Here is a 25859-nt window from a genome sequence, read left to right as displayed (position 1 = left end):
TGTGGCTTCATAAATGCCACATCCCATATGGGAATCTCATCAAAGGTTGGGGAAAAATGATTGAATAAATAGTTAAGAGAGGCAAGAGACTTGTGGGCTGCTGGGCTGGGAGCACATCCAACCTCAACACAGCACCAACAGCCACCCTTCTGCTCCCAGGAGAGCTCTATAAAGCCTGGTGTTAGACTGTCTTCCCTGCATGTCCTGGAGTTTAAGTAGGGCTTAACCTGGCTTGCTCAAATTCCTTGGCATTTTACATAGATAAACCAAGATTAATTACAGAATGTTTAATTAGAGACTGTATCTGAAATCATCAAAATGTCTCCTACATTAAAAAGCATATAAATTTCATTAAAATATGGATACCTAAGAAAAAAAGATTTAGAGGCCAAGTGGAAGCCCTGTCATTACCACTTCATTTCCTTGCTGCTGTTTGAGTTTTGATGGGAAGGGCACTGGCAGATGATCCCACTTGGATTAAGACATTTCCATTTAAGATTTCACCTGTAATTATCCCCTGTAGGAACATGAGGACCTGGCCAGGTTTAAATAAGCACACCCCAGATATCTCCTTTATTCACCACATAGGTACTGCAGATATTTTTCTTGTTCAAACAGGGATGCCCAGAGATAGTTCATGGAGGGCTCATCTAGACTGTGTTTATCTGGCAAAAGAAAGGCTGTTCTGACACAGAGATTGGCACAAATCAAATTTCCCATCTCTCCACTACAGATTAAAGCACAAACCAAAACTAATGCTGTAAAATACAAACTGGACACAATACAAAAATTTAATCTATCTTTTACCCAAAAAAAAGGGAAAAAAAAGTGAGGATGTCATTGAAATGTGATGGAAGGGATGGGAGGAGTTTGATGGGCCAGGTGAAGTCAGAGATAATTTTGGGTAAGTCATGGAATAGCAACAGGTATAAAACCGACAGCAGAGGAAAAACACATGAAACTCAGTAAGAAGGAAAACTTCAGAGTGGGGTGGCAGAGGTAGAAGGTTAATTGTAGTCAGGGTTATGGAAAGCTTTGATGAGGACTGGACATCAGTACAGGTTTTTGACATTCTCTTGAAAAACTGAGACACTGCCTGGAAAAAGTAGCTCTTGCTTTCTGAATATTACAGGTAAATAATAGCATTGTTTCATAAAGTTGGGGTTTAGGTAGCTTTCCTGGTAGGAGGAAATTCTTACTAATTTTTACACTTCACATATAGACCTCTCCATCAGGAAGTTGTGCCAGAGCACACACTTGCACTGACTCCCATGTGCAAGACATGCTGTACAACTCCAGCTCAGAAGTGCCTACTTTTCCTAAGGACACTCATTTGCTGAAGATTTCAGCCAATTTCAACAAATTCTTTCTCTTCCATCTGATATTTATGTTTTCCTTGTTAGACTGTGTTTAAATTCCCATTATTTCAGGACCACCTTGTAATGTTTGTGCAGTATTTCAAAGCACCTCCCAGCAAAAAGGCATTAAGGTAATGTATGATACCATAAATAAGAGGCTTTTTTAAGAAAGTCCTTGAGTCATTTTGCTGTAATGACAGCAGGGCTCATTAAACAGCTGCATCTCCTGCACACACTGGGGATGTTTGCAGTGCTGCCGTGCCTGCAGTTCATAACAGCCCCTGACGTGACCCCTGGGAACACAGAGGTAACAGAGACGTGGGATGTAAATTGGATTGCAAAAGGAGCAGGAATGTCCAAGTGGGCCTCCCTCTGGGATGGGGGAGCAGTCCAGGCAGTGGCTGCCTCCCTTCACCTCTGCTCAAACACTCCCTGACCCAGTTCCTGGGTGCTCAGGGGTGAGAGAACCCAGCTGAGCACTTGTTCAAGCTGCTGAAAGTTCAACTCTTTATTGTACAGAGGCAAAACATTCCAGTCGGTCCATCCAGGCACGCTGGGGTTTGATTAGGACTTTGTAATTTGCTGCTGAACAATCTGGACCATGAATTTGTCTGCAAGTCATTTCACAGGGTCCGAGGGGTTATATCCTCCATGGGTCACTGATCACAGGTGAACTCTATAAAATATTGTTCCTTCAGCCCTCCACTAAGTGTGTACATAATACAAGGCTTCCAGGCTCCTGAATTAAAGCTGTAAATTTGGACTGTCAAAGCCAAAAGATATTGGACCAGGCAGCAGGTACCTTTATGACATTTCCTTATTGCAAGCACTGAGATGCAATTGCTCAGAGAGGGCATTAAATCAAACTGCGGACGGAAGCTGCGACAGAACCCCCCAGGTTCCCGCCTTACCTCAGGCACTGGCAGAGAACTTGCAATTAACCTGCGTGGCTGGGGGGCTGGAAAGTGGAGATGCTTTTCTTTGGGATGGGTTTTGCCATCCCAAATGTAACTAACTGTGCACCTGTGACACTGACCAGTTGCAATTACCTTAATGAACTTAAGCCTACAGAGCAACTATTCCATGGGGTTTGCAGGACAGGATCCGCTTTGCTGCCGGGTTGGGCTCATGATGCTCCACTGAGCTGTATCCTTTTGAAATGGCATCAGCCAGGGAGGAGGAACCACCATGTCCAGAAACACAGGGGAAAGAATGAACTGACAAAATTAATGATGCTGGAAGGCTGCTACTGTGCTGAGTAAGTTATTGGTTGCGTCTTACACAATCCACAGCGGATCAGCAGAGAGCTGAACTGTGATTCTGACAGGAGCTCACCTGTCTGAAGTTAAAGGTTTGCTGTGGGACAGCAGAGGTAGACATGGAGCTGTCACACCCACTCAGCCAGCCCATGGCTTCCCACCAGAGAAGTTTACTGGGGCTTTGTTGTTAATTGTTCCACTTGTTGCTTCTTTTGTAGTCAATCAAGTTTAATTCTGTCCGAGGATCCAGTAATTACAAGTTCCTGTTTTTATGCAGGGCTAATAGACCACCTAAGGCTTTGTGTAAATTAGTTAATGTTTTCTCCTGCAAAGCTGGCATTTGTCCTGTGTTGTGGTGGCAGGTGCAAAATGTTCCTTGCAAAAGCATGTGGTGAATCACTGAAGTAAAGCGAGTGCTTATGGGTTTAGAAGGACAGGGTTAAAGGATCGTGTGCTTTATGATATATATGAGCAACAGCATCCATTTTATATTACTTCTGTAGTCTGAAATGCTTTAAAATTGCTGCTGAGAAAGCAGATACCTCAGAGGACAAAAATTCTTATAAGGGACGTGGAGGCAAAATAATAATTTCAGAAAGTGCTTAAGCCAAATGGGAATGGCAACGTTGGGTAAACAGCCTAAAAGGAACATGGAACACTGTCTGTCTTGCACTGAAACACAAACTTGTGGAGCATAGTTTTTAGGCTGGCTGCAGAAAAACGAAGGATTCTGTAGGGAAAGATAAACTGGTGTTGTCAAATATTAATCTGCTAGTCACACTGCAAGAGAATTGTGGTTCTTTGTAGATATCTGGGGCCAAAACCTGGCCTAATGAGGTCAGTGGCAACATTTCTGTTGACTCAGTATGTGCAGGATTTCATTCTAATTCTTTAACTGCTTTTATTTCCGGTAAATAATCCCAGCTAGAGCTGAGGAACATTTTTAAGTGAGGGTTTATTCCTCAGTAAGTAACTATCATGCATTAATAAATCAGTAGCCAAAGTAAATAACCACTTCTTTCCAATTATATTTCAGCCTTCCCATTTATTTCTGGTTTTCCTCTTTCTCATGTTATGTTGAAAACAAGTCAAAAATCCACATTTCCTGGCAATTTTGGGATGCCCATAAGAAGGGTAACAGCTACTCAGTTCTCCACCAGGAGATCTCTGCCATGTGTTCAGGCAGTGGTGGTGGCAAAAGCGCAGCATTAGTTCAGCTTTGGTTTCCTTCCCTTTCTGCTGATCCCATGAAATTGAAAAAGCAAGTGGAAAAATATCAAAAGATCCCATCACATTTTCTCCAATTTAAAGTCCTAACTATCATGTTATGCAGAAGCCTGGGGTAAGCCTCAAAGCTGGATCTCTTACACAGCAATTTCCTTGAAGAGTTGTTGGATCACATTTTTGTCCAGGCTTTCTCCTACACACGAGTATTTCATTGCATGTGTTTATCCCAGTGACCTGGAATCCATTTATCTGACAAAGATATTTCCATGACTGAACTTCCAAACGTACAGAGAAAAGTATGACACATCTGCTTTTAGTTTGGCCTTTCTGTGGCTAATTTGAAAATGAACACCAGAGAAATACGTGTAACAGCGCAGAGGATTCACCTCCTTCCTACCAAACACCACCCTGCAAACTTCTAGGTGGCAACAACTGTGCCAAACCACAAAATCAATGGCTCTGCTAGAGGGGAGGAAGGATTGGAATCAGTGGGCACACTTCTTGGGTACTAAAAATCCAGGCAGGGATTTAGATCAGCTGATGAAAAAATCTTTTAAATCTTATAACTTGTTCCCAAGTCCGTCACACAGTAATCAGATCCTACAGCTGAGACCTTGTATCCTCCCCTGGATGGTGTATCTAAGGAAGCAGCAGGGATGTCTTAGTTTGGAAGTCTCTAAAATGAATGCAGGGCCTCTTTCTGCCTTTGCAAGACAAAACCCTAAAGGAACTGGGATCAAGAACAAGTGCTGTTGTGTCTTGGTGATTTTTTTTTTCTTCTTGGAGGGAAAATGAGTTAAATGGATGGAAACTTTTGGCCCCTGATGGCTGCTGTGTGCACTTAGGGTTCATCATTTGCCCTGCCTAGATGCACATCACTTCTGCCAGAACAAATGAGTATTTCCCTGATTAATCAGGAGCCCTCAGGGAACTGCTCTTTCTGCACATATATTATGATCATTAAGGAGCCTGACTATCCTGTGCTTGTTCCAGGATATGGAAAATGCAAAGCAAATTGTACAAACTACACTCTGTTTATTGGACACATTTCTCTGTATCTCTTTCAGTAATGGTGTAATTCAGTATCCCAAGATGACAAATGATGTATTTAAGTTCATTTCTCCGTGCTGCCCCATAAATGTTATTAACTCAAACATTTAAATGCAAGAAGATGGAAATGCTGTGGGGTTGTTTTTGTCAGTCCTGAAGGAAGCCCCTGTCACACAGTGCCTGCCTGGGGCTTTTCTCACTGCTGTGGTGTGGGGTTGGCAGCCTTGGGGCCAGTGTCTGTGGCAGAGGGGGGGTCCCAGCTCTCAGCAGGGCTGGGGGGAGCTGAGCAGAGGTGCCTGAGTCAGAGAAACCCACCTGCAGGGCTGGTGTTCCTCCAGCAGCATCCTCACACCCCACTGACACACACTCATCACCAGGTCACCAGAACCTGCCAAACCAGCACAGATTCACCGAGGGTTTGCAGGGCCCCCTCTGCTCTCCCGGCTCAGCCAACCCCACCCACACCCTGAGGAAAGGTGTGCTGGGGCAGGACCAGCATGGCTTGGGCCCAGCAGCAGCACAGGGACAGGAAGAGGACAGGGTCCTTTGCTATATTTGAAAGCACACCTTTCACTTTGCAAACAAATTACTGGTTAAATCACATTTGACAGACTCCAAAGTAATTGCTGTGTGAGCAATGCTTCAGTTTAGGAGGCAGGCGTGATGTGTGTTCACCTGACAATTAGGGGGCTTGTCCTGTTCAAGCAAGTGTGTCACCATTGTATGGTATTGGACACCTAATTAAACAGCAAATTAACATTAATAGGCACCCCTTCCACTAGCACAAGCACCTAATTCTGATATTGCATAAGGCTTTAGTGCAAGATAAATTATTTGAGTTTGGGCAACAGGGTATATGTCCTTCCTGCCAAGCACTTGGCCACTTCTGAAGAGGGCACAGACTGGTTCTCCCTTTCTTTCCTTTCCTCCACCTTCAGGCTCTAGTTTCCATGGAAAGGACACTCTGGCCTGCAGGGTGGATGAGCACAACCAGTGTGGAGGCTGTCTGCTGTGCCCTGGCTGAGACAGATGGAGAGAGAGGGGGGAACATGGCTGGCTGGTGGCAGAGTCCTTTGCTTTGCTCTGTCTAAACCACAGGAGCCTCAGGAGCTCCTGCTCTCCCAGCCAGAGCTCAGGGGGTTGCAGGGGAAAGCAGCTGTTAAATGCTGCTCGTGTCTCCTCTGCAGTCACAGTCCCTGCTGCCCTGAGCTCTGTGTGGCACTTGGAGCCCAAAGGAAAGGAAATGGGAATCTGTGGCTTCATTATTTCAGAGCAGATTGCACACAAGTCAATCAGGGCTAGTGGGAAGAGCCCTGGTCCCTCCAGCTGTCCTGAGACCTGTGCTTATCTGGAACCATCTTCTGGTTTAGGAAACTAAGCAGAGCCAAACTGGGAGAAACTTCCACAAATTTCAGCTCATGGAAGTCTTTCCACTAATGCTTTTCTCACATGAAAGAGAATTTGGCCGTCTGATATTGTCCCCTGCTGGGCCTGTATTGATTTCTTTTTTAAAGATTAAAATATATGATGCAGTGCTTTTGAAAAATTAGAAAAAAAATTATCCTGGAGCCCAATATAATATGTAAGGTTTAAAATGCTACCTATAAACTATGTGAAAGGGGAGAGAAATATACATTTTTTGATTACAAGATCTGAGCTTAGAAACTGGCTGCACTTCCCTGACCCCCTGGACTGGAGGGCACTGCTTTTCTGGCACTCTCACAAGTTAACAAGGTCATCTGCACTCCCTGGAGAAACTTAGAATTCATAACTGGAGTTTCAGCAGATGAAAAAGAGAAGAAAGAGATACTGATTTGCAGTTTCTTTACATAAAAATATATTCAGAGAAATACGTCCCTCGCTATGGTTGGGGCCTTAAGTGGCTTTTTTATTAAGAAAGTTCAATGTCTATTTAAGCATTTCAGCTTCCCTTAGAAAAGAAAATCTAGAAAATAAATAAAGTTCAATGTCAAAAAATCCGTAGCAGAGCTATTCTTGTATTAATAAAACAATGGGAATAATACAGATGTCCTTGAGAGTAACTGTTTCTTACAGAGATAAGATGGTGATTAATGGGAAATTTGTTCTTGCCAGAGGTGGCTATCAAGTGTAAGTAAATAAATGGTGTGGTCCCATTCTTGCAGTCTACCTACCATAAATATTATTAATCTGGTAATAGGAAGCTGTAATACTGCTGGCCATTCGGAGGTTAAGATTCTGCAAACACCCTTGCCCCTAAGGTTATTTTGTTGATGATGTCATTTACTATGATGCCACAGGAAAAACAAATGGCATGGCAACCAATTCAATTCAGTTTTAAAATAATTTCCAGAATAGAATGCTATTTTCTGATGGTGTCACTGCGCCTCGTCAAAATCAGCTGGAGATTTTAACCTCAGGGAATGGAACAGCCTTTATGAAGCTGGATTTAAAACCTGATAGAGTGCTGGAGGAAATAAATATGGGTTATGTGCAGTGGCACATGTGCTGCAGCAGCTCATCTCCCCTCTAAACACTCAGTGGGAAGCGGGACATTGCCAGGGGCACCAACCTCCTGCAGTTCTCCTTAGCATTGCCTGAAGTTACTTGCACAAGAGACAGGATTTCCAATGCAGCCCTAACTGGAGACAGAAAAAAACCCTCCCCCACATAGACATTCAATTGTCCCCATGGTTTATTTATGGATTTTGTATTTCATGGTCCAAATATATTAACTAAGTTATTCTGTCAGGAAATATAAATGATGATCATTTGTTAGCTGCACCATGTGAATAATTGTACCAAAGTGTAATAAAGTTATTGAAGGGATTTATTAACCTGATGAAGTAACTCATTAAATCCTTCAAAGGCATTAATGAAGGAGGAAGTCTGGGCCTTTTGGTTTAATTGGAGATGGGAAATTGTGCAGCTGGGCCGACCTGATAAGTATCATCAGATATCCCAAATCAGTTTTATTCAGCTTGTAATTTGGGGCACTTCTATCACTACTCTGGATTTCTACATGATTTTTCTAATCTAGGTAGCTCTGCCTCAGAACTCAGCTCTTTTTTGTTGTTGTTGTTTTACTATGCCCTGAAGTTAATTTGTATGTTTACAAGCTGAGAACTGAAGGACACATCAGTGAGTGTTGGGTTTCTTGCTCTGTGCAGCAGAGAGGGTATATGAGCCCAAACCTGCCTTTGAAGTGCACTAGAATGGCAGACTTGCAGGTGACAGGGGCCATTGCACAGGGACTTGCTCAGGTGCCTGTAAACAGTGTCCACAGTGGGAGGTGAAGAGAACTCTGGTCCTTCCCGCTGGCAGCCCCACAGGGTGCTCAGCACTGACTTTTGGCTCATTTCTTCCAGCAGTCTTGGACTAAATCAACCTCCTGTGTGAGAGGTGGTTGGGGCTTCTTTAAAGTAGACCTGTCTGCTGCCAGCTGAGTGGTGGCTGGACCAGCACAACCAGCCTGGTAGTGTTTGACCACGTGTTTTAGGAGGACACGTTCCTCACAGTTGCTGTGTAAGACTTGGCTGAGGAGCACAGGGGTCAAACATGGCTGAAGTCAAAATATGAGGTGTTCATATTTGATTCATCTGCAGTGACAGCAACCAGTGTGAGCAAACCCTGCTCAGGAAGAAAAGCTGGATGGCAGAAAGAGGGTGCACTGACTGAGGGAGGCTGGGTCAGAGTGCAACATGCAGCAGACTTGCCTGAGGATCAGCCCTGGGCTCACCTCCTGCATTTCCAGGCAGCTTTCATTGAAGCAGCAGTTGCTGCCCCATTTCTCAGCTGCAGAGCATCTGGTTTAAGCCAGAGCTGATTCCATTTGTGACGTTTTTAAAGGTTAGGAAAACCACTGCAGTGGTACCACTGAGTACACCTGCACTTCTCCAGTTTGCAGCATTAAAAAGCTTCCAAGCACTCGGGGAGCATCACTGCTGGAGGTGCTGCTAAAACCCACTTCAGCAGGATGTGTTCCACCATATGGCTACAGCTGTGTGGCACCTGGGCCGTAAAAGAGGGGAGCTCGGGAGCACACGATTATTTCCAACATTACTTGTGGTGTTGCTGATTTATGGAGGGCTGGAATCAGCAGCGTGAAATGAGGGTTGTTACAGAACTGCTCTTTATGATCAGGTGGCAGCACGTGTGCTTCTGCTGACTGATGACATTCACAGCATTAGGACATCTGAGAAACACAGAACTCCGGTTTCAACCCCCTGTCAAGGAGTTTTTATAAGGAGATTTGAAAACATGCAATTTGTGTCTTCCTGGTAGTTCCTGCGCCCCGGGAAAACTGAGGCTGGTCTTTGTAGCTTAAATCAATTAGGAGAGGGATGTAGGATGTCTTTTTTGTTTTAGGCACGGATTTTTCATGGTTGCATTCCAGATAAAATGCTGTTCTGTCAGGGATTCTAATCACCTTTCAGCCATATATGTAAAATACATGTCTCTGAAAGAGGTAATGAATGCGCTGTCCCTGAGGCTTGAAGACTGCTGGGATGTGAAGTGCAGCTGTAATGAAGTGAGATGTGGGCATTATTCTCAGACCTCCCGCCACCACTGCCTCGGCTGCCACGTCTGCAGCGTGCGAGACAAGGTATAGAATGTGCAAAGTCACAATAAATTCACTGTACAACGCTTTACAATAAGGTCACCTCTGGTGTAAGGCTGGTATTTAATGGCCACCAGCTTCATTATAAATCTGTTTTCATCAGCGTCTGCTCTGCTTAAATTGTGAGTCTTGGGAGAGGTGAGAAGATTGATTTAAAGCAGACCTGTGGGGCGAGCAGGTGGGGAGGAGAAGGGAGCAAATGTGTCATGTCGAATCGTGACATTTCAGGTGATCTACACATCACTGCCTGTCTTTTGGACCTCAGCCCCTGTTCTAAATAGCTATTTAAGAACTTGGATTTGACAGCCAGAGCAGGAGCCAAGACCTGCTGCAGGCTGGGCAGCATCTCCCCTCCCCAGGTGAGCTGGCTCCAAAGCAAAGACAGTATAATGTGTCTGCTCCCTCACTGCTTCCAGCTGCACATGGCCTGGGCTGACACTGTTCCTTGCTAGAGAATGCATCAGATGCTAAACTGAAGCTGCTCTTGTTCTTAGCCAAAAGATCACAAAAAGAAGCATTAATTTAAATTTTCAGGCATCAATTTAACTCCCTGCTTGTGCTGAAGAACATACTGGATTTGGCATGGGTAGGTTAATTAAGAAGAGAAGCAAAGCATTTGCCACTCCTATTGCTATTTGTAGAAACGGAGTTGCACAGTTAACCAATGTGCATTGCTGAGGAAATGTGTACCATGTTATGTTTACCTAAAATAGAACCAACTGAAATATGCACTTTTTATTAGCACTTCCTAACTGTTGAACAGAACATAACACAGAGATAAGGGAACACAGGCACATTACAGGCACGATACATTCTGAACATGCTGCTCTCAGATAAAGAACCCAACACTTAAATATGTCAATATTACATTATTAGTCTGTTCTGTGTTTGCTGCTCTGAAAGAGATGAAGTGAGCATGACTTAAATAATTTCAAAAGAAAAAAGAAAAGAAAATCTATATAATTATTGAAGCGGTACAAAAGAGGAAAATCATAATGGTTTCCAAATGACAGTCCAAATGCATCTGACAGTCCCCATTTCTTAGCCCTCTGACTCTTGTAAAATTTTGTGTAACAGGCTGCTATTTGGAGAAACATTAGCTCTTGTCTCTCTTTTACAGTCTGCTAAAGAGGCTGTATTTCTTCTAACCTTGCACATGACAAAATGCACTCCTTCACCACAGTCTACACAGTGCTAGATCATTTCAGCCTTTTTGAGTAAATGACATGCAACTCTATAACTGCATGATTAGGCCCATAGATTACCAGATTACAGCCATAAATCTTCACCAAAGCTACCACTCGCTTGGCAGAAATAGTGAAGTTTCATCATTTGTTCTCATGTAGAAAACATGCTGTGAAATGCAGCCCCAAAGGTCACTGGGATGGCATTTCCTTTTGTGGCCCTTAATAAACTTGCAGCTAATGCAGTAATTACCAAGCCCAATTACCTCTGTGATGGCTTCAGAGAATTTCTATTCCAAAGTCTGGATAGTGAGATTCCACTCCCTTCAGTTAATAAGGGAGGAAGATTCAGCTATTCCTACAATTGTTACACATTTCTGAAACAGGCTATTTGTGGAATGAGGGCCTGTCTGAGTGTGGGAGTTGTGCCAACAGAACCTGAACAGGGTATTGAAGGGGCACTACAAAGATGTGTATAAAAGGTGTATGGGCACCCTTATTTCAGTGCTAGCTCTATTTAAAATAACCTGTTCCTATTCCACCTCAGCTAAATCCAAATAAACTGAAATGGAGAACACTTCCCAGCTTTTGATATAAACATATTTCCCCATATTTTGCATATATGTATATATATAAAAATACAAGTTACTATATCTGATGCAGCTCCTTAGCTTGTGAGCTGGAGTCACAATACTCAGCATTTATTTAAACACAGAGTTTGGAGACGTGGTACAAACGAATGCATTTCCTTTGTTAGCTACAAAGGGGTTTGACAAGCTACACAGCTTTCCTTACAACTACATTTATATTACAGCTGCTAAGTGTGAGCTCGTGAGTTGCACCATTTAGAAAAGCCAGAAAAGGAACTGCTATAATCTACTTATTTGGCAACAGTCCAGCACTGATAGATGCTCCTCAAATCACAACATGTTTGACTGAAATGACGCCAATGGAATAATTCTTTCCAAAGAAGAGCTAAACTGTGATGTGTCAGGAGTGGCTGTGCCGTTATTATGAGTTCCAGCTCTTTGTTCAGTTACAAAGGGAGGCAGCTACATCTTGATACCAAGTATATGGGCATTATTATCCCTTTTCCCTGCTCTCCATTTTGGTTTCCTTGGAGGGAATAATTGCCAGGGCTGCTTCCAAGAGTTTGAGCTCCAGGTACCTGCCGTGCACCTGCCAGGAGCTCAGCAGAGCAGAATGGCATTTAACAGTGGTCCCTGTTTGCCTCACCCCTCCCAAAGTTTTGTTTCTCTAACAGTAGGATTTTGTTTGGTTTCCTTTATCTTTGACAGGTCACTTTCCTGTTTATTTTACAGTCGCTTTCCTGTTTATTTTATTTATATGTAACAGGCATTTAAAATGATGCCTGCTGATTTTAGATATATTTCAGCTCTCCTCAGATCTAGGGAATTCCTCCTTTTCTAAAGTAGTTAAAAGGAAATTTCTAAGCTTGCTAACAGCCCAAAATTCCATCTTGTTTCTATTTGTACACTCATGTGCAGCTATTGCCAACAATAACCTTGGATCTTATTTAGCCTTGTCTTTATGTTTCCAGCTGTTGGAAGAGATGTATATATAGAAGAGATATATAGGTACCTCCTTTTTGTGCAAGAGAATTTAAACCACCTATGCCCAAAATACCTCAAACGTAGAAACCCTTCAGGCATGCTACAAAAATATCAGCATCTGCTTGCTCATTTTAAATTATGGAAGTAAAATCACATAAACACAAAGAAAAGCTGAAGAGGAGCTAATAAAATTATTAGGTTAATAAACTGTATGAAACTGAGACAAAATATGTTATTCAAAGTCAACTGATTGTACATAAGAACTGCCAGCTTTAATAAGGGAGGTAATGGATTATATAGAAGAGGAAACTTCTTGATGAGATGATTGAAAATTGCTTTGGTAGATTAAGCTCTGTCAATAAAAATCCTCCAAGAAGACATAAGACTGTGATAATCTGTAATAGGGTTGGAACAATACTCTTGCTTGCCTATGATTCAGCCCTAATTCTAATGATTTTCTGATATGTCCCACAAGCTTGCAATTAATCTGTCATTGTCACAAGTATCAGGAATACAATATACTCCTAAAGTAAGCAAATTAACTTCTAAGACAAACTAATCCCCTTACAGCAGGTAATTCTAGGAAGAAAATTCATGCACACATCATATTTTACTGCTGGTGATAAGTACTAGTACTACACATCATCTAAACATACTAACAAACACAATAAAATAAAACAGCTTCTTCTATTCTCTGTATTTGTGATCCATCTCTGGATTTCCATCCATTTCAACACCAGTACGGAAGGATAAACACAAGCTTAGCCAAGTTTAAACATTCCTGATCCACAATACAGAAAACGATTCAATTATTGTGTTTCATATGTTGAAAACTCCATCGGTCTTGCCAAAAGAAGTGGAAATGGAAATAGCCTTTTTTTGTCATGGTGTCTGAGAGCGTTGTACATTGGTGCCCTCTGCACACGCTCCAGAGAACTGCAGGGCTTTGCTTTGGTGTAAAATAAACTGGAAAATGGTATGTGATGGATTTAAATAATTAAACAGTTTTACAGGAGCTTAATGAAATGAATAAACCATTGCAGTGATAAAGAGATATAGATTATTAGATTTTAAAATAGCAGCAAATTCTTTTTTCCTTGAGTAGAAGTGCCATTGATTCAGTATTATCACCAACAATTTTTTTGCTACAAAAAGCCCCATTTCCCCTGGAAGAAGCGCCCTCCTTTGTTTTCTTTAGAAATCAAACAACTTCAGAAATCTACTTTGTAAAAATAAAACCAAGCCTTGGCTCTCAAACCCTTCAGAGGAGAAACTGCCATTTACCACCTGGCTGTAGGACAGCAGGGAAGCAAAAAGGATGAGGGTGAGACTGTAACTGTTTGGGAGGGCAAGAGATTATAAAGTAGAAATAAAATATGACTTACTGTTGACCCACTGTGCTGGACTTGCCTTTGGGCTGCCCTGCAGTCAGCAGAGGCTGGGAGTTACTGGGAGTTACTGGGGAGGACTCAGGTGATGAGGACTCAGCAACAACAAACACCACGTGTGAGAACTCAGGTGATGCAGACCCAGCAATAACAAACACTGTGTGTCAGATAAAAAAACAAACAAAGAAAAGCATGTTTTTAACAGGACCCAGTACCTGATGGGAGATGAATCAAATGATCAGTCAAACCACGTTAAAAAAAGAACTCAACTCCCCGTTTTACCAGCAAGTCCCCTCACACTCAATTGGCTTCGTGCTGTAGAACAGACCCCAATATGTTGTCTGCCCTTATCACCTTGTTCGACAGCAGGATTACACCGCACAGAAGGGTGAAATGCACTCACTGCTGTATTCTGACACCTCTCAAAGTGCTGTTTGTTGTTGGAAAGCCGTGCAGAGGCGTAAGTGTTCTACGAGGAGCCTAAATGGAGCCCCACTGTTTCTTTGTGTGCTCTCCCAGCTCACTGTGCTGCTGACAGACAGCCCCATTAAGGAGTCATTAGCACCATGCCTGAAAGCTTGGCTTCTGCAGATAATAACGGGCTATTCAATATTTGGAGTCTTTGTAAGAAAGAGGGCACCTAAATGAGAATAATGAGGTCATTCTATGACATGCCTGAGGATATGAAACCATGGGTAACTTTTTAGCCCGTTTGATACGTGAACACGTACATTCAGCTGTGACAGATTATTTGTAGCCTTCGAAAAAATAAAGCTTCTTCCATCAAATCACACCATGCAACATCAGCACCAAGTGGTAATCAAAACACTGGTGTCACTGTCAAGCACAACCTTCAAAATAATTCTGTGTAACCCAATCAAAAAGAAAACATGTATGGACAGATACGTGAAGCAGAGCAAGGGGTTGAGACAGTGTCAGAAAAACAGTGAAGTTTAACAGTAAGCAAAGGATTTTATGACAAAAAAAGATTGTTTCCAATTCTGCATCACTTTTTTTTCCACCAAATGAAATGCAAGGACTATTTCGGCTTTGAAAAAATGAACAAACTGAAGTTTTAGTTTTAGACCTGATTGTTGCTTAGAGCAGTGGCTGTTTCTCTTAAAACTGGCTCACTTTGCCAACATTTTACAGAAGGTTTTGCACCCCGGGGCTGTTTCCAGATTCCTCATGCAGTCAAGCAGGCTGGGTGGCAGTGGGGCCGTGCTGTGCACCCACTGGACACCACAGTCTCTCAGGCATCCCATTGCCTCACTTCCCAGCTGCACCATCCCAGGAGTGACTCTACAATGCACAGGTCCATGGGTTAGCACGGTTTAGTTTGTTCATCAGCTCAGTGGTTTAACACTCTCACAGTTTACAACAGCAGTAGCAAAAGTCTCCCTTTTTCCTGGTTGTTCTCCAGGGTTGTTTCCCATGTTTCTGCCTCCAGAGGTGGTGCTCTGTGTTCCTGGGCATGCAGGAGTGTCACATGACTTTCAGGCTGTGCTGGCCCTTAGCTCTATTTCTTCTTTTGGGAAAGCTCAGTGACCTTTGCTAAACAAGGTGACAGAATCACAGAACAGTTTGGGTTGGAAGGGACCTTCAAAAGTCATTTAGTCCAACCCCCTGCAGGGAGCAGGGGTGTCTTCAACTAGATCAGGTTGCTCTGAGCCCAGTTCAACCTGACCTTGGATGCTTCTGGGGATGGGGCACCCACCACTCTGGGCAATCCATGCTGGTGTTTTACCACAGTCATCATGGAAAGTGTATTCTTTATATCTCCTCCTTATATCTTCCCTCTTTTAATTTAGAGCTCTTACCCCTTGTCCTGTTGCAAGAGATGTGTGTCTAGTTTAGCTCCATTTTTACTATATTTTCATTTTATATTGTTTTTAGTGGTGTCATATGTGTGTAGTGAGAGGAGATCTGCATAATATAACTTACTTCTTTGTATTTAGCTTCAGCTTCTGCATGTTTGGGTAATGTCAGACCCTAGATGCAGAAACACAGCTGCCAAGAACTCAGTGTCCAGGTCTGTGGGCTCCCTCCTGTCCTGGGCACCTCCAGCAGGTGCAGCTGGTTGAGGATCAGGGAGTGTGAGATGTGCTGGGGATGTTCCTTGTGCTGGGAAGGACTTTTCCCTTCACTGGCTCCTGCAGCATCACCTTGTGCCTGGAAAGAGAGGAAGGCCACAGCAACCACTGAACAATTATTCATGAGGCTTAAAGGAAAGAGGGTGTTTGTGGGAGCAAGGGCAGGTGAAACACTTGGCTCTGACAGCTCCACTTCTTGGCAGGAGCTTCTCTTTGTGCCCCTCAGTGAGATACCCAGAGGGAAACACACTGGCAGGTTTGCTGCTGCTCCAGTTTCTCTCCCTTTAGCTTCCATTTTCTTTGTCTTACTGTTTTCTATAAGGGATTAACTCAGCAGTTCCATTTAGACTAGAAGGAAAAGTTTAATTCAAATTATTCAGGGACTTTACAGGCTGAGTGTGTTAAACTTTTTGACTTCATCCAGCCCTCAAGCTTATTAAAGTGGTTTTTAATTAAAAAAGATTAATGAGTGATTGCCTGTTTTTAGTGGATACTTTTAAGATTAAGCCTCTCCAATGTTATAATTGGAGTCATATGCACGTGCCCTACCTGAAAGGCAACTACAAACACAGAGAATAGCATGTAGTGTTTGTTTTATAATCCTAATGTTTCATTAGATGTTTGCTGGTGATGAATTATCTATCAGCTCAAACATAACTGCTAATTCTGATTGCTGCTATTCTTGAATCACTACCCTGAATTTGAACAGAACAATATCCTGGAAGAAGGGGAAGGCAGGAAAAAGGGCTGCTCCATGGTATCTTTTCTTTTAATGCATCTTTATCATAGCCATGATTTAAACCTTGGGCAGCCCTATTTTCAAAGTTGGGAAAGTGGTCCTGATGTTCCTTAAATTAATTGTGTAAGCCATGATCTTTAAATGTAACCTGTTATATTCATTAAAGACTGTAAAATCTGTGAAGGTCTATTAAAAGCTAATGGATAATGGAGGGTAATTGCAGGAGGCAAGTCTGGCTTTCCAACATCAAGGGGTGGCTTAAGCTTTGCTTGTGTTTTAGATCTCTTTGGCTAGAAGGAGTAAAAGATGCCTCACTTGGAAAAATTTCCTTCTTTAGCCCTGTGCCTTTACATACTGAACCTTTAGACTTCTACAGCATGTCCTGTTGTATTTATTGGTGCTTTTGGAGCCCAAGCTGTCAAAATTAGGTAATATAAGAACTTTAGCTCTTAATATTTTAGGTCTCAACCTTAGGTTGAAAACTTTTCTAATCCTTAAGTTTAGAGAGAGAATTCAAAAACCTATAGTGAGAGACTCCACTGCTAAAAGTTATTGTATTGGTTTTTATCTCACAGTCTTTGGGATTTTTTAAACAATTTGAGTCTGTACTAATGCAAATAATGAGAAAGTGCTCACATTGCCAAAACCTCATGAGCAGAATCTGAAAAACTACATTTGAACTCTTTCACTGAAAGTTTTTATTTGGCAGAACAAAGTAATTGTTTGTCTCAAGCACAAAAATGCTGTTGAGAAGAAAATGGAGCTGGTTTGGAATCTGCAAACATAGGAATTCTCCTCTGGATTCCATTAGATCTGAATCATCATACTTTTGACATGGCTTCATAATTTGGATTGGAGCGTTTCTGAAGTTGTGTAGTGGCAAGAGCTCTCATGAAAAAATCCCACCTTGCTGCCATGTCCCACCACTGCTGTGCACAAGAGGTAATTATGAAAAGGAAGAGAATCTGCCAGTCATAAGGGGTGTTTTAAGCTATGACTTTTCCCATTGATTTTAATATATATTTGCCTTTCTAAGATAAGGATTTTTTTTTTTGTCCAATGGAATTAACATTTGATAATAATTGGTGTGTTTTCTTTCTCCTCTCTAGTGTTCATTATGGCTTCTGGGCTTTTGGTTTACCCTTTTGGTTTCAACTCTGCTACTGTGAAGAGATTCTGTGAGAACTCAGACATCTACTATGCAGGAGACTGCCAGATTGGGTGGGGGTACATGCTGGCAATTGTTGGGGTCATGTTGTCTGTCTTTTTACCATTCTTTGCAAAATATGCACCAAAAGAGCACATATCTCCAACTCCAATACCTACTATTTTATAGTATTTTATTACTGTTTTAAGAACAGAACATTCCTGTCTACAGGTAATGGGCAGAAATTATGATAGCACTTCCAGTTAGCTGTGTTGCTACAGAGAGGAAAGGAGATGGGGAAGAGAAGGTCAGATTCACAAAGACCAAAAGTGCATTGATAGTCTTCCGTAAGTATGAGCAGAGAACACTCTGGAATTGAAATAAGATTAATCAGCAGCCTTTACACTGCTCTAAACAAATAGTGGCATAATGCCTTAGACAAAAAAAATAAAAAATCAGTTTATCCTCAAAACATCTGTCTACCTCCCAGTTTCTTTTGTGTCTCAAAATCGTAAGTCTTAAAAGCTTCAATTCACCTTTGATATATTATTAAACGTCAAAACTTTTATGAACCCAGTAACTTTAAAATCAATTATGATATTTTGTTACAATTATTTTGATTAGTGAAAAAAAGCACCTGCTAGTAGCCACGGCCTAAAATTAAGCTTGATAGCTAAAAAGAATTGTATACAAGAAAAAAGTTTCTTTTTAGTCTATATATGTATTGTAAGTTGTGGGCACATTTTTTACTACTGCTCTAATTGCCAAGATTTAGAGTCCTCTGCATGAAGACTTGCATAAAATTTAGATTTTTTTTTTTTTCTGAGAGATCTAACTACTTCCAAAGGCTTCATGATGATTTAATAGTTTTAACAACAGGGGTAAAAAATGCAAAGAATTCGGTTTTGGTGTTTCTTAAATTATAATTTTAAGTGGAATTTTACAAAATTCATTGAACTATTACGACTTTAGATTTTGGGGTGTACTGTTTGTTTTTTAAGGCTGAAAACAAAAATCTCTGTTTACAAAACTGTCTGTGCCCCGTGGCCCTTACATGTAGTGATAATCCAAGCCAGAATGAACTAGATTCCAGTATTTCCATTACAATTAAGAGTCCATTGCTGTAAAAAGACAAAAGTGAAGTGAAATGCTATTGAACTCAACTAATAAGAATCTGATGCTGTGTCAGAACTAGCAAATGGCCATATTTCATTAGTCTGTATGAGAATTTTGTGAGGTCTGATTTCCACAATAGCACTGAATTCATTACTATCAAGCATTGAAATAAGTGCACTTGATTGCCTTAAGCAAAAGAAACATTGGGTTCTAATCTCACCCACCTGTTGTGTTTTTCCTTTTAAATAAAAATAGAATTCTAATTCTATTCTCATCTTTTATTTTCTATTATTTATTAAAAAAAGAAAAATCACATAGATTATATTTAATTCAGAGATGTACTTCTTAGTTTTGTGTTTTGGCACAAACCAGGTGATCAAATTTATTATTCTTCACTTAACTGAGTCCAACTGATTCCTGAATTTGTATTGTTTGTAACGGAAGGTGTACGTGAAGGGACAGACAGAGACGTGGTGAGGATGTACAAGAAAATGCAAACAGATGGAACAATCACTGTGTTATCTTAATATACATCAAAGACTTCTGCAGTCTTGTTTACATTCCTCACCCTTCTAAACTTCAGTGGAGAGTTGTGCTGTTTTCCAAAATAATTGTCCTGTTGTTACATTTCCAGGCACTCTAAGAGCAAATTCTGCACACAAATTTATCAAGTTCCATTACTAATCTTTGAAAATACAGATTCCAACGTAGAATGAAGTACACCAAGAAAGAGAGAGCACATGCTATGCATTTCTGCTCACAGGGACTAGGAAATTAAATCTAAATATTTAACAAAATAGGTTGAAGGAATGCCCTAAAGTAAGAAGAATAAATTTCAGTCACTTCTGTACAGTACTGTGCTTTTCAGCAATGTCTTACACTTTTTTTAATGAATGGCTGAAACGGATAATTTTCATACAAGAGTCAGAAAAGTGAGGAATAACAAACAACATGCAAAAAGAAAATAATCACCATGAAGTAGAGAGACAGAGATGCAGGCTTTTCTTTCCTAACCAACCTGTGCCTTTACACTAGAATCATTATACAAGACAGGATCAATATGGTTAAAAAAAAAAACCACCCAACAACTGAAAAATGTTGAGTAGTGTGTATAAACTGTACTGTGTAGGGTTTTTTCTGTTTTGTGTAATGTTTACAACTGTTCACTTAATGTTTCACTAGAAAAAGTGATTTGTTAGTGTAAAGTAGAAACTTTTTTTTTTGCAAAGACCTAAACACTTACTGAAAGTAAAAATCATTTTAGATTTTTATTAACAGCCATAACATACCCAGTAGACACAAATGACCTATTCCTGCCATAAATTATTAATGTAACTTTCAATGTGCAGAACTGGAAGCATCAATCATTCAACTGGAATCAGTGGGACTACAACTCTGGGGTGGTGTTGATAACAGGCCTGGTCCCAGAGTTCAAGCTTCCTCTGTAATTTTAAAATACTGTTATGGCAGAGTCTTACCATTCACAACACTGCTGTACCAAATCCTTTACTTCTTAAACCTCAGCTTCTGTTGTGAACATCATCAGCCTCTGCATCCTGTAATATTCTGCACCTTTTATGAGTTAAGCTAATGCTTCCATGTGCAACTTTAACATTTTATAACACATAAAGGAATCAGATATGTGTATGTGACCACCACAAGGGATAGACAAAGCTCTCATTGACACATCCATGCTCAGAACCAGCTTAGCACAGAAGGTGGAGGTGATGGTGCAAGTGATTCTTACAGCAGTTAGTAAAGCACATACCTTAGATCTCAACTGGAACACGAGGGGGCTGTTGCTGACAATACATGTGCTGACACTGACAGATCACTTTTTTAAACAAAGACTGTCTGCGCGTTAAACTGTGTAAAAGCGTTTTCCTGTTGCAAGTCAAACAATTTACTGGACCAGGTTCAAGTTTTATTCTAAATATATAATTTTTTAAGTGTAACTAAAAGCTGTATTTTCCATTAATGTGTTTCTGCGTTGACTAGCTGGCTCCTTTTTAGAATATTAACTGTTTTCTGTATTTGACTTGTTGGATACAATATTTCAATTATTTTAAATGTGAAATTTCCAATTGCCAACACTGTATAATAAAATAATAAAAAAACCCCATCCTGTTTGCTATTTTCTTGACAAGTCTTTTGTTTTACAACTCCCAACAGATCTGCTAGAAAGCTTTTGAAGTAGGGGAAAAGGAAATAGAAACAGCAGGAATAACCTGTGAAAGTCAATGTCTGAAGGCAAAAGGCACATAAACATGTACATGGTCCATCCCTCATGAAAGGTGTTTATATGGCAAAGGCGAGGAAGTTCTGCCTTCAAATAATTCTTTCTTTTCAACTTCCTCTGTGTCCTTGAAGAATCTTCCTACAGCTTCAGGGTCTGTTGCTATTTTATACAGGTGTTATACTGATTATTTGTTTAAAAAAAAAAGAAAAAAAATCAAATAGCATATAGATGGGAACCCAAGGAATAACTGGCAGATACAGCTGCATCCTGTGGAATCTTTATGTAGTACCTGTTATGTTCATTTCTAGCAAAGCTTTTACACATGTTCTTGTCATCCAGCAAAGGAAAGGGCACCTGTTATTTGGAACTGAAGAGGAATAAAGACTGTCCTTTTACTTTCTACCCAGAGAACTTTGTGATGTTTGTTACCTATTAAACCATGACCAAATACTCCTCAAGAGAATTATACAGTCAATGTTTTGAAAAAGGTATTGAAGGAATTTCTCAAAATCGAAGATAATGAAAAGCAATGGAAATCTGAATTCTAAGACAGTTGCCCTACTGCAAAATTTAGCATTTTAATTCAGAATTTCTTCAGTAAAGTCTAATGTACTATGTAACAAAACCCTGTTATTGCATATTTAACTGGGTGAGCTAAAGAAAGTAATAGTGAAAACATTGTTACTAACATTTGTTGGCTAACACAGCACAGTGATATTTCCAGTTATTTAACCAGATCCTCCCTGTTAGTTTTGGGAAATATTTTAGCATGTCCAGCCTTTCTGGGTAATGATCAGTGAAAACTAGAGAAACCATTTCAACTTCTACATCTCATTCATTGTTTTTACATATGCTGTCATCTCAGCATCTGCAATTTTCACAAAGTCTTGGAAAGTGTTCTGTTCTGGAGCAGTTGCTGGTCTTACAGAGACGCACTTGAAAAGGTTCCTTTTTGCATCATAGTTTCCCATGCACCTGTGCACTCGGCCTCTAATTAGTCTTGGAAGCTCACGGTCCTTCATCAAAGCATAATAAACAAATAAAACAATTATGTCACCTCCCACAAAAGCTTTCTGCATGGCTGGATTCTGAAGAACATCAAACAGAAGGAATTTACATCAGCTTTTTTGTTATTATCAACTACCTAAAAGCTAAACTGAAAGTCCCACCTTTTTTTCTGAAACAGAAGTCCAAGGATGCCTAAGTAGTGACAGGATTATTGCTCTAGTTTGGGATCAATATGGTATAAGCATCCAGCCTGCCTTTTACACAGAATATTTCTGCTTTATCAGAACAACACATCATTAACTTCATAAAAGGGATTGGAGCCTGTGTTATGTACAGACACAGAATACTCACAATTTCATAAAACACACAAGGCAGGGTCTCCTTTCCATCTCTCAGGAGAAAGTTCTTTGCCCCATAAGCTCCAGGTGTGACTGCAGAATCCAGTGTGCCTGTGCCATTTAGAGAAATTAGTCATGGTGTAAACAAAGAGCAGTCCTAAGAATGATACCCCAAGACACCAAACATCATTTACTACACAAAACCACTGAGATATACCAAGTCAGCATCAGCTTTCTGTGGGAACACATGCAAATCAACTTAAATATCTGCAGTCTTGTCAAAATAATAGCTGAGATGCCAACAGATTGTGTATTCTTATTCACCTTGTTGTAAACTTCAGTCATTTCAGCCTTTTGTCATGTTCTTTTCTCAGACAACAGCAATTAAATGCAAAGTGTAATGCACTAAAAGTCTGTACCTATATTTAGAAGTACCCCAGACTTGAATCTATTCCTACATTAATTGTATCAAGAATTATTGTAAAACCGTACCTCTCTACAGAAGGTTCCTATAAAATAGGAAAATTGATTGTAACACATTTTAAAAACAAGGAAAGAAAATAAACAGCATGGAAGAAGCTTAAATGTTGGAAGATGACTGAATTATTAATTTTGTATCTATTTCAGTCACCTTTGATAGCTGAATGGATCTCCCAGAAGGAAAATTAGATGGTGCAACATTTTGTGGGTTTAAGTATTTCAGCTATTGTGCCAAAAGTGAATAAAATTCTCTTGCTGGTGCCCCACCATTACCATCAGTTATAGCCCAATCAACTGTGCTTACCTAAGACTTCAAATAACAGTGCAGTTTTGTAAGAATATTGACTCCAGTGCCTCAGACTTTCAATGACTGCAGACAGGATTCGCAAAGAATTCCTTCTGTCTCTAATTTTTATTTGAGATGATGGAACTTCCTTTCAGAGGAGGACAAAAGCTCAAGTTAGACATACACACTCATAATTTTGAAAGGCACATAGACATTTATATATTATGCTAAATAGCCAATATTTACATTAGAGCATTTGTTCAGAATATACAAACAACTCCCTGCAAGTTTATAACATAATGTTGAGGATTTGTAGTTATTATAGTATGAAAATCTCAATTCTAAATTTTCAGAAACTTAAGTGTTTACTAAGACAGCTTGGGCTGACAAAAGCTTCATCTTTCATCAGGTTTTTTTTTTTTACTGCTTTCTTCATTGTGTATTCCTATTAACTCTCCCCATAAGTTTTACCTGACTTTTTTCTTCTGGGACAAAATCAATTTGGTTTTCATTCATTTTATTTTGCTGAATATTGTAGTTAAATTTATATGCTGGACTATGACCCTGCAGACTTCTTGATGCAGGGTCAGGTTTCACTGGCCATTGTCCTTTAGCTGTGTTTGGCTGGCTGGTTTCTGTTTTGAGGAGCTGAGATGAATTACGGCTACCAGGGGGTTTTTGCTGCTGGACAGTTTTCCAATTATTTGAAAGGTTCCCAAACTTTCGAGTAATTCCACTCTCAGACCTTGAATCTGCTGTGTTACTCAGAGTATACCCATTTCTGTTCCTGCAATGCAACGTCAGACACAGTTCAGTATCACAGTACCTGTTCTGAATACTCAGATATGTAATTAAGGTATATAAAAGTAATCTATGTATTGTTGCTTTAGCTTTAAAAACATCCAGACTTAGAGCACTTGAGTATACACTGAAATAAATCCACATGCAGGGCAGGGATCACACCTGTGCATAAATCCAGCTGACTTCAACAGGCCTTAAAACTTCGCTCAATTATTATCCTGCCCTGTACAAGGGATCTTTCCTGATCCAAGATTCACATTTTTTCCATAAGTCTAAAGTAAAATAAACAAAGTTTCTTCTGAGAGTGATGTTTCCAAATTCTTCTACCACCATCACTGAGGAAATCATTTTACAACAAACTCTAGTGCTGACATTATTATTTCTAACACAGTTCTTTAATAAAGGCAGCTCAGAAATTCCTCCTGTTCCATTTTGTCTTGTTTGAAACATTCACTCTTTTTGCCCTTGGAAAGGAACAGGAGGAAGGGAACAAATGGACAGTTGTAACATTGCTGGAAGTTTTTCTGCCAGCTCCAGGCATCAGAATCTGTCAGCTTTTCCTGGATCTGTAAAAGCACAGTTATATTCAGTCTTAATTATAAGTTTTTATATAAAATAAACTGATAGAATCTTATTTGAGTCTATTGATAAATTTGGGTTGGAAGTGGGCCAAACTTCAAGTAAAGGCAAATCTCAAAAAATTACCAGCAAAATTCAATCAACTTTTACAGTAAGACTGAATTATAGGCCTGATATTGGGTCTAATTAATAGGCCTCATTAGGTACACTGGAAAGATATGTCATTTCAGTGGGGTTTGACTCATAAGCACAATGTAATTATTTAGGACTACAGTGATGATCTGAGAATTAAAAGGGTCTACAGGAATATGGGAAAATGTAAGATGTATTTTCACATGAGAACAAAAAGGAAGGATAATAGACATTAAAGACTCCACCAACCTGCAGGCAGCCAAGTTTTTTCCAGCATTTGCTAAATTAAACTTTGATGCATTTGGTGGTTTCATGAGGGAAGGAGCCATCTGATGTTCTGTTTGGCTTTCAAATATAAGTTTAAAGTATCAGTGACATAGCAGCAGCTTTATTGTAAGAAAGACACATGGATCATAGTTTGTGAAACAATTAGTATCCAAATAAAAATCAAAAAGCAACAAATAACCTGCTTTTACATACCCACTGTTTGCTGCTTTCTGCAGTTCAGCCACTTCTGGGTGTGCAGTTCCCCAGCCTAATTTTCAAAAGGCAAAGGATTGGATATGGGTACAAACAGAGAAGATTGAAAGGTAATAGGTCTATTATGTAGGGCTCCTACTCTATATCTGCTTAATGTCCCACAAACAGGCTCACACAGGAAGGAGAAGGTGGGAAAAAAAAAAGGGAATGGGATCCTTTGATATTTGTAATTATAAGGCAACTTCTAACAAGTAGGTTGCTTCTCTAGACAACGGTTCATTTACAAACATTAGACTTGTTAGCAACAGAGACTTTTTTACTGTATTATAAGGAAACTTTTTAACTTTATTACAAGTAGACCATAATGAAAGCACTAAAGGCAGAATTCTACACTGTTCTTTCCAAGCCCAAACTGAAGAACAGAAGTTCCTTTCTGGACTACAAGAAAGACATCTTATAAATGTTTCTTCTTGTAACACAGGACTTGAATGTTGATTGAAATCAACTGAAAACAAAAGGTCTGTTTCAAGAGACTTGATTTAAATGCCAGTGCTACTTCATTCTCCAACACACAAAGAGTCAAACTCCCTCTAGACACAAAGTATAAAAAGCTCAATTGTATGGAGGAGAAAGAAGTTTCCTGGAGGACAATTTTTACATAATGAACTTTTCAGAAATAGATATAAAGGGTGCATAAAGTTCTTGATAAAGACAATGTCTGATTACTCAGAATACAGTCAGGAAGTTAAGATTTATTTGATTTAGAGCCTCTAAAAAAAAT

General features: G+C 40.2%; 2 protein-coding genes across 11 annotated transcripts in view; one reads left to right on the top strand and one right to left on the bottom strand.

Moving 5' to 3' along the window:
• Positions 1–20857, top strand: part of LHFPL7 (LHFPL tetraspan subfamily member 7) — a 61378-nt gene extending 40521 nt beyond the window's left edge. The window contains exon 3 of the mRNA XM_064677960.1: positions 17582–20857. Within this exon, the coding sequence (XP_064534030.1) occupies positions 17582–17808 (227 nt within the window). The 3' untranslated portion in view covers positions 17809–20857. The remainder of the gene's footprint in view (positions 1–17581) is intronic.
• The window catches only part of SPATA22 (spermatogenesis associated 22), a 71010-nt gene that overhangs the window by 42839 nt on the left and 2312 nt on the right, over positions 1–25859 (bottom strand). For 4 of the 10 annotated variants that reach the window (XR_010435628.1, XR_010435629.1, XR_010435631.1 and 1 more), the window contains exons 4-9: positions 25079–25133; positions 24848–24943; positions 23558–23873; positions 23105–23234; positions 22334–22431; positions 13638–15812 (exon numbers count right to left, since the gene is read on the bottom strand). Coding sequence is in view for 5 of the 10 variants with exons in the window: in XM_064677953.1 (XP_064534023.1) it covers positions 21799–22062; positions 22334–22431; positions 23105–23234; positions 23558–23873; positions 24848–24943; positions 25079–25133 (959 nt within the window). In the remaining 5 variants the exon portion in view is untranslated. Of the gene's footprint in view, positions 1–12502; positions 15813–19136; positions 22063–22333; positions 22432–23104; positions 23235–23557; positions 23874–24847; positions 24944–25078; positions 25134–25859 lie in introns of those variants that run through there. The other 6 variants (XM_064677953.1, XM_064677954.1, XR_010435630.1 and 3 more) reach the window with 5 other exon arrangements.

The sequence above is a fragment of the Pseudopipra pipra genome, chromosome 21 (genome assembly GCF_036250125.1).
Source record: "Pseudopipra pipra isolate bDixPip1 chromosome 21, bDixPip1.hap1, whole genome shotgun sequence".
Taxonomy (NCBI): domain Eukaryota; kingdom Metazoa; phylum Chordata; class Aves; order Passeriformes; family Pipridae; genus Pseudopipra; species Pseudopipra pipra.
Note: the sequence above shows the minus strand (reverse complement) of the source record. Positions and strands in the feature narration are given on the sequence as shown.